We start from the raw sequence: 8824 nt of genomic DNA, 5'->3' as shown, positions 1-8824 counted from the left end.
GGGGGGGGGGGTGTGAGATCATGTTTACAGGTTTCTATTTTGTCATCCTGCCGCCGAGAGAGTTTTTCTACCACTTGAATAAATTGAGATAATAAAAGGAGTCTCCGGGGGCGTCTGAATTCCGGATCGTGGACTTCGGGCAACTCCCAGGACTGAACAGGTCGGGCTGGGGAACCTGGGTCGGGGGCCGGAACGGGCGGCCCAGCACACACCCAGCTCCCTGGTCTGTTTCGTTCAGTCCTGGGTGACTCCCGCTTTGAGTCAGCTGGAGATCTTGCTGAAATGTGGCTTCTGGGCTGGGGCGGCTGAGAGTCTGCAAGCTGACCGGCTCCCCCATGATGCCCAGGCTGCCGGTGGCTGGACCACACTTTGAGTGGGAAAGATTGATGAGTTCACACCGTGACTTAATTTAAATTAGTTACCAGCATTTAAAAGTCAAGAGGTTAACGCTCCAGATTTCTAGTTTCTCTTTAAGAGAGAGCGAGCTAGGAGCCCCAGCTGACGCCCTCACCAGGCGGTGACTTGCCAGAGCCAGGAATCCACAGTCCCGCTTGGCCTGCCTGCTGTTCCATCACAGCCCCAGCAGCCGGCTTCCCTCGCCTGTGACCTGCCAGCCCTGTGAGCGTCAAGCTTGTCACTGTGGCCGTGAGGGGTCTTCAGGAAGTGCCCGGCAGCCCCATGCCCCCATAAACACATGTCACACTGTGGTCCAGTGGCCTTTGGGGAGGTGAGAGGGAGGAGGTGCCAAGCCTTCATCAGGTCCTCGCACGTCGTGGACTGAATAACGTGCCCTGCCCCGCAGTGTGATGATGCGAGGAGGTCGGGGCTTGCCTTCAGCAGGGTTAGGTGAGGTCATGAGGGTGGCGCCCTGCTGAGGGGGTCAGCGCCTCCTAACGAGGAAGAGAGAGCGCGCTCTCCGCGTGCGCACACGCGCACACACAGGTAACGTGAGCACACAACGCAGCCGCCCAACAAGCCAAGGAGGCCCTCACCGGGAACTGAGTCTGCGGGCACCTTGGTCTTGGACTTGCAGCCTCCGGAACCGTGAGAAGTAAGTCTGTGGTGTTGGTAGCAGCAGCCCCAGGAGACTGAGACACGGCGTAACTGGCAGTTCTCTAGGGCTGCATAACAAACAGCCCAAAACTTAGTGGCTTAAAGCAACACCGAGTTATTGCTTCCCGTCAGAAGTAATGCTTGCACGTGATTCTGGGGTCAACTGGGTCATTCCGGCGCTCAAACGGGGATCAGTGGTCTCTGCGGGGCTCACTCATGGTCTGCACTCAGCTAATGGGCCGGCGGGGGCTGGGCTGGGCTGGCCACGGCCGAGGATGTGGCTCTGCCCCAAGTGGTGTCTCAGCCTTGGGGAGGCTGGCTCAGGCTCGGGGTCAAGGTGGAGACAGGGTTCCCGGGACAGAAGCGCTTGCAAGGGCTTTTGAAGCCTCGGCTCCGAATGCCATGACCTCATTTCCACCACGTTCTATCAGATCAAGTGCCCCGGCCAGCCCGGATTCAAGGGGAAGGGAGACAGACTCCCCCTCCTTAAGGAGAGGAGCTACAAGGGGACCTGAACACAGCCGGCTAATCAAGCCCAGCCCAGCCGTGAGCTACTACCCTGCTGGGCACGTTTCCCTTTAGAAAGGAAGAATTCGGTTCAGATGGGTGAACCAGTGCATGCCGGCTTCCACCTGAGTTCCTGCGGGGATGTGTCCGTGGGTCGCGTGTCTTTCTGTGTCTCCTTCGAAGACGGGGATAGACAAGTGGAGAGCCGCTGTACCAGCCCCCGAGATTCCCTGCGGGGCCGTATGTTTTGGTCCCACAGTAGGTGCCACAGGCCTAGGCTGTCGGTGTCCTTGGCATAGCCGATTGAGCACCTGGTGAACCAGCCGCCCGGAGCCCACAGTACCGCCCGCCAAGCTGCTCCAGGTTCTACCTCCTGACCCAGCCCCTCTCCCGGGTTTGTGACCCAGGTTGGCGGGAGGAGCGGGATGGCGCTCACAGCGTGTCCAGGGACGAATGTCCTTGAACTCGGGGGCAGCCACTATGTTCAAGGAACCCAGTGAACACTGGGAGTTTTCGTTCCTCCTTCCAGGACTGTCAACAACCAAGGTCACGGGCTCCTCCAGGGAGCTTGTGTCTCAAGTCCACCTGGAAGTTTCACTCCGTGTTTTGCTTTCCTTTAACGCGCCAAGCAGCCCCTGGGCGGCTTGGATGTTGCTCCCGTGTTCAAGGCTGGGAAATAGTGACCAGAGCTCGGACAGGTCCCAGGCTCCCAGGATCACTCTGGCATAATCCGGGGACGCGGCTCCCAAGCCTGGCCACAGGGCAGAATGTATTCCCCAGGGATGTTCTGTGATTGCAGACTTGTGGACCCTGGCCCAGGTCTGCTGAATCAGAATCTCAGGATGGGGGGTGGGGGGGGCTCTGGGAATCTACCGGGAGCACCCCCAGGGGTTCAGAGGCAACAGATGGGGGGAAACTTTGTCCCAAAAGCTCTGATCTGCGTGGAGTCCTCTGTGTCGGAGGCCATGCTGGCCCCTGAGATGGGAAGTTACGGTACTGTGCCCAGGCTTGGTGGCTTCCATGGCAGTACCTGAAGGGGTTCCACCATGCAGGCCGGAGGGGTCCCTGGTTCAGTGACTAGGACACGCTGAGCAATGTGAGTCCTACCCGCACTCGTCCTCCTGTAGCCCCTTGTGTTTTTAAAGTTTGTCCTAGGGGTACCTGTTGTCTTGCCTGCCCACCATCCAGTCCCTCTGCCTTTAATGACTGCCCCGTCTTAGGCTGGGTCCCCCAGCAGCAGAACCTGATACAAGCATGTGAGGGCAAGTAGTTTCTTTGGGAGGTGACCCCAGGAAGCTGGGGTGGGGGACAGGGAAGTCAGGCAGGGAAGGGAAGGAGGCCCGTATGCGGTGCATGAGTGAGCAGCTCCCCGCCGTGGGCAACAGGCTCGACCCCCCCAGGGCCTCTGAGAGAGTGTAGAGGATGCAGGTGGGAAAGCTGGGGTGTTTGTCAGCCTACACTTGTTCATCATGTGTCGAGGGCTGCTCATGGGGGTTAACTCCCTGGCACTTCCAGCCTGCCCTGCACAGGGGCCGAGGATGCTCCCACAACCAGAGGTAGCCATCAGAGAGCAAGTTGCAGTTTCGTGCATTCAGACGCCCTCTCCGGTAATGACCGTGGGCCTCCCTCACATCTTTGGGGCACTACCTCTCCCCCACTCTCCATCCCTGTGGTTTGGCTGGCACCATCCCCTCCAAGTTCCAGGTGGCCTCAGTGAATGGTTTGGAGATAGGCATCTGTCCCAGTTGGCCAGTCAGAGTGCACCCTGGAACTTGTGCTGGAACTGGGGGGAAGAAACTCTCCACTGGGATTGTCCAGCTTCCAGAGTGTGGGCCACACAGAGGAGAGTGAAGCCAATGTGGGGAAGAATGCAGAGAGAGAGCACCTGGATCCAGCTATACCTGAAAGGCAGAATCACTCTTGGACTTCCCAATTACATGGACCAGTAAATGCCCATTTTTGCTTGAGGCAGTTTCTTTTGGCTTTTTGGGTCTCTGGCAACCCAAAGAGTCTGACGCTTATGACGTACCGTTCCAGAAGTGGCACATTTTGGACTCAGGCATTTGCAGAGCTTAGATGAGACATGAAACAGGAGGCAGAAAAGTGTCCAAGATTCCAGTACCTACCTTTGTTGGGGGTATGCATGATTTGACGCAAATATACAAGAGCTAGAGTCATCAAGCATCAAGCTTTGGGATTGTTGGTCAAGGATTAACATGGACTAGTTATGGCCAAGTGAGGATGCCCTCCCCTCCTCATGGTGGTGATGGAAGACCCCTGGGCACACATTATGGACCAGAAGTCCCGGGGGGACTGACTTGGAACCCCGAGTGTGTGCTGGGCAGTTGCCATGGTGACATGTCTCCGCTGTGGGGATGCTCTTTACAAAACTGTAGCATCGGGACAGACTCCAGACAAAGCTTCCCACCCGGGGGTCAATGGCTGCGTTTTTTCAAGGGCTCGTAGGAGCCGGGAAGTGGAAACAGAATTCAAGCATGACGTCCACAGCTTTCATCAGATTCTCAAAAGGGTTCGTGTCACAGAAAAATTTTGGCTCCAGAAAACCCTGGAGTGCGAGGTTTCAGATCGTGCTTTCTGGGGACCTGTGTTCCTCAGAAATGCCTTGAGGGGGCACTGAAGGGCAGGGAGGGGAAAACAGGCTGGGAAGAAGTTTGAAAGCCACAGCTGCCTCTGACGGCCCTGAGAGCTACCTGGTGCCTTTCCTTCTGGCTCTCTCCGGTTCCTTCCAGGCCTTGTCCAAACTCCCACGGCAGCCTCTGGTGCCCGACGGCCGCCTCTGCAGGGCCTCCAGACCCGGCTTCGGAGGAGAAAGAACTGGTCCCAGGGGTGGCCTCTGGGCCACAGGGAGCCCCAGTGTGTTCTGCCCTCTCCGGGCCCAAACCCCAGGGGGCTTCCGGAGAAGCGATCCTGCGCAGACAGACGTCAGCAGTGACCCCCGGCTCAGAACCAATCCAGCTCGCCTGCCCCAGGGAGCTCGTTCTCAACACCTACCACACCCGAGAGTCACCTGGCTGTTCCCCTGAGAGCCCTCAGCCACAGTTCCAGAGAAATCCACGGGGGAGTCGCAGGGAGCGAGTGGCCATGCCAGAGCAGGCGAGGGCTGCTTCCTCTCCCTCGGTGAGACGTCTTGGGCAGGGCTGGGAAGCAGAAGCCGGTGTAGACAGGGGCCCTGCCAGCGTCACACCAAAGATCCACACCCTCTCTGCTCCCCCTCCTTGGCCTCCAAAACAAAGGAGCCTCTTCAGAAGCCCATGATGTGTGTCCCAAGGGAGCTCACCGGACAGGCCCCGCCCCCTCCTCTCATCAGCACGGTGGCTGTCCTGGGGCCTGGGACTTGGGTAAATCCCCAGGGGACAGGGCTGGCCCAGGAAGACGGACGGCAGGGCCTCACCTTCACCTGGGTGCCTGGTGAGTGAAATCCAGGAAGCCACCCCCAAGATTCCGAGTCAGTGGCACCGAGGGGGCCCCAGGATCTGCATTTTAATACGACTGACAAGCCACACAGACACCTGTTCATGCACTGCAGCCACAGGCAATGGGTTGAATAGCGTGTCCCCAAAATTCACGTCCAGGCAGAACCTCTGAATGTGACCTTGTTTGGAAGTAGGGGCTTTGCAGATGTTCCTGGTGAAGGACCTCTGGACGAAATCATCCTGGATTGAGGGTGGGCCCTAAGTCCAACGGCCACTGTCCTTGTAAGAAGAGGAGACACACAGGGAGGAAGGCCGTGTGAAGACAGAGGCAGAGACGGGAGTGAGGCGGCCTCAAGCCAAGGAACGCCTGGAGCCTCCAGAAGCACCAAGAGGCAGGAAGGGTCCTCCCCAGGAGCCTTAGGAGGGAACCCGGCCCTGCGGGCAGCTTGAGCTCAGACTTCTGGCCTCCAGAACTGCGAGAGAATTGATTTCTATTGTTTTGTGGGTTTTTTTGTGGTTTTTTGCTGAGGAAGATTAGCCCTGAGCTAACATCTGTGCCCATCTTCCTCTATTTTTTTGTATGTGGGACACCTCCACAGCACAGCTTGATAAGTGGTGCATAAGGTCCACGTGTGGGATCTGAACCAGGAACCTGGGCCGCCAAGGCAAAGTGATGAACTTAACCACTCAGCCACCAGGCCGGGCCCCAATTTCTGTTGTTTTAATCCACCAAGTTTGTGGTCATTATTATTATGGCCCTAGGAAACCAACACAGTGTTACATGCTTTATGTATAGGGAATGTGATGTATTTTGGGCGCCCTCTCTCCCCCAGGAACCAACGTGCAACCCCTTGAGGGTGACAGTGCCCCTCCCCCCCCCAGACGGCTCCTGAGTCTTAGAAACAACAGCTGAGCGATTCTTGAGCCAGCCCCAGAAACCCCCAGGGTTTTAGGAAGTAGACAGAGGTACAGCCAAATCGAACACCTTTAATGCCTCTGGGCGGAGCAAACGATCAGGTCGACAAGAGACGGCGTGTTTTCCTGGCTGAAACAGACCGTGAGGGGAGGAATCACACTGTCACTGAACCATTCATTTGACGGGGGAGAGATCCCAAAGGCTGCAGGGGGGTGACAGAGTCTCAAACCCCGCTTCTGTCCGCCCACGGGCAGAACGCGCTCCAGCCAGTTGAGCAGACGCCCCTGGGAAGGACACTCTTCCAGGGGAGCGGATTTGCCCCCAAAACACAAGCAGTTTCCGAAAGGGAAGGTCCCAGGGAATTATCCCGACGCCCACTCCGCTCTGCGTGCACGGGGTGAACCTTCTGGAGAAACAGCAACGGGCATCCTTGGGGAGCCTGCAGTCTTTGGGTGAGAAGCCATAAATAACCAGAATAACCGCTGACTTTGATCGAGTGCTCTGTGTGCGAGACGCCGAGCTGCGGCCTCTATAGCCCCTCTCACTTCTTCCCCCTACAGCCCGCGAATGAGGTAGGCACTGCTATCCCCATTTTACAGACGGGGAAACTGAGGCACAGAGGTTAAGTCACCTGCTGGAGGTCACACAGCTAGCAAAAAGACGGCTGGGGTTTGGAGCCCACCCTGGCTGAATTTTAAGACCCAGTCTCCTAAACCCAGCGCCTAGGCAGGGTCCTTCTGCTAGTGGCTGTTTCTGTCCTGGCCACAGCAGGTTAATGAACAAGATGGAGAAAGAAGCCAAGCCAGGGAACCCTGGGGTCCGGGGAAATTCAGAAGCCAAGGGCTCAGCAGCCTCTCCTTGGATTTGTAATTCCAAGCCCCCCGAAGGTAAGGACGGCCTGTTGATTGATGATGCTCCATCGTGGGCCCCAGAGACCTCCAGCATGGGAGGAGAGCTGTACAGACACCACTGTGGCCATCTACTGCTTTTGTGGCCCAGCTTCTCTTGTCCTTGGGCGACTGCGCCCCACCATCCCACTGTCGCTTCTGGAGGGAATGTCGATCTCAAGGCCCCCAGCCCCTTGGGCATCCACAGGAGCAAGCACAGGAATTTTCCCAGGCCACTCAGAGCCTTCTGTGGGATCTGAGACAGAAAGAGTGTCTCTCTCAGCCTTAGAGATTGTGAGCCCTGTGGGTGTAGGCCAGGCGGTAGGCCAGTCACCTTTCCCACCATGTGGGGGAGAGGATGAGACCAGTGTGAGAGGAGATGCAGAGCCAAGAGGCCTGGGCGAGGCTGAAAGGATGAGCATGTGAGCCTGGGGACACTGGGCTCCTGGATCCAGCCATACCTGGAGTAAGACCCACCCTCAGCCAACCCAGTTACAGGAGCCAGGGAATTCCTTTTGCTGTTCAAGCCAGTTTGAGCTGGGTTTCTACAGAGGGAGAGGGAGAGAGGGCTCACAGGGGAGAGCAGAGAGGGCTGAGGCTCCTCGTCCCCGCTGTTAAGGCTGGACTGCTGACAGCAGACACTGTTCTCTGGAATCCAGTTGTGAAAAGGCACTTATCACCCCGTGAAAAGGAAAGGCATCTCCATCCTTCTCTGGGTGCTAGTCCTAGACAATAAATGTGCGGGGGGCGCCGGGGCAGCTTACCCCAAAGTGCTTCTAGGATGACACCTAGTTTTTAGAGGCAAGCTAGAAATTCATCGAAAGATAGTTGAAAATATCGCAAACTGCTCTCAGCGATAAATGCCTGGTGACAGGGGAGCAATCAGTTTTGAGAACATCTCCAGTCTCCCCCACCTCTCTCTCTCCCTCCCATGGTGCACAGACACCTTGACACGGGACGCGGAGTTCTGGATTTTGCTCCTATACCTGAGAAGTAAGCAGAAAACCAGCAGAAGGCGGACGAGGCTGGCTCCCTGCAGAGAGGATGGCCCTTCCCTCTGCTCCAGGGTGGGGATGAGGTTGTGCGGAAGGAAGTCCTTGCTGTCCTCGCCCCAGCACGCCGAGCCTGCACGGAGGCCACCTGCCCCACCCCTTGGGCAGGGCCCAGCAACTGTGGGTGCCGGCCAGAGATGACCCTCAGTACAAACAAGGCACCAAGATAAGAGTGACACTGAGCCTCCGAGCCCCAGCTTGCCCCCAGGCTGCCATTTCAGTGAGGTCCCACCCGCCCAGGCAGATAGTGTGAGTGAAGGGGGCAGGCTATGTGTGGGTCCACAAAGAGGAGTGGGGACTGCGGTGGCCCCATCCAGCGCCACAGCTGTGTTGCCTTTATGCAGCAATAGAGGCCCGTTGTGCCAACACTCCCAAATGCCTAAGGGAAACCAGAAATCCTGATTTCTGTGTGAAATGCCCCAATTTTTAAATCCCTGTATAGGCAAAAAGCAAAAACACTAAAGGCAGGCCAGATCAGACTGTGGGCTACCAGGGGGTGACCTCTAGCCTGTTGCCTTTTTGGAGGCCCAGAAAAGAAAAGGAAAAATGTCCTCAGACCCCAAGGAGACCCAAGATTCTCTGATGCAGGAACCTGGGGAAAGTCTGTCAATATTGTAGCTCGTTCCAGGGGTCAATTTGCCCCACAGCAGACACAACAGAGTCACAGCCCCCACCCCACAGGGGAGTCCTGATGCCATGGTGAGATCCTGGATCCAGCCTTACCTGAAGTAAGCCCTCCTGAACTGGCCAGTTATATGTGCCCATGAAAGGTTAGCCTTTTGTGTGGGTCTCTGTGACTTACAACCACAAGAAGGCATAATTAAACAGCTCCCAGGAGAGAAAGCGACCTCCACAGAGTATAAAGACAGTCACAACTACCATATTGCTGCCTGGAACTTAGCAGAAATCCTGGGCCTTTGCAGCCAAGCGCTGGGAAAATGGATTTCAAGTCCAAGATGGGCTGCTCCCCACAGA

General features: G+C 56.9%; 1 protein-coding gene across 1 annotated transcript in view; it reads right to left on the bottom strand.

Moving 5' to 3' along the window:
* Positions 1 to 5985: 5985 nt before the first annotated feature.
* SEC14L5 (SEC14 like lipid binding 5) overlaps positions 5986 to 8824 on the bottom strand; it is a 39655-nt gene continuing 36816 nt past the window's right edge. The window contains exon 16 of the mRNA XM_046667473.1: positions 5986 to 6356. Coding sequence (XP_046523429.1) covers positions 6134 to 6356 — 223 coding nt within the window. The 3' untranslated portion in view covers positions 5986 to 6133. The remainder of the gene's footprint in view (positions 6357 to 8824) is intronic.

The sequence above is a fragment of the Equus quagga genome, chromosome 7 (assembly GCF_021613505.1).
Source record: "Equus quagga isolate Etosha38 chromosome 7, UCLA_HA_Equagga_1.0, whole genome shotgun sequence".
Taxonomy (NCBI): Eukaryota; Metazoa; Chordata; class Mammalia; order Perissodactyla; family Equidae; genus Equus; species Equus quagga.
This window is presented reverse-complemented; position numbering and strand designations above follow the sequence as displayed.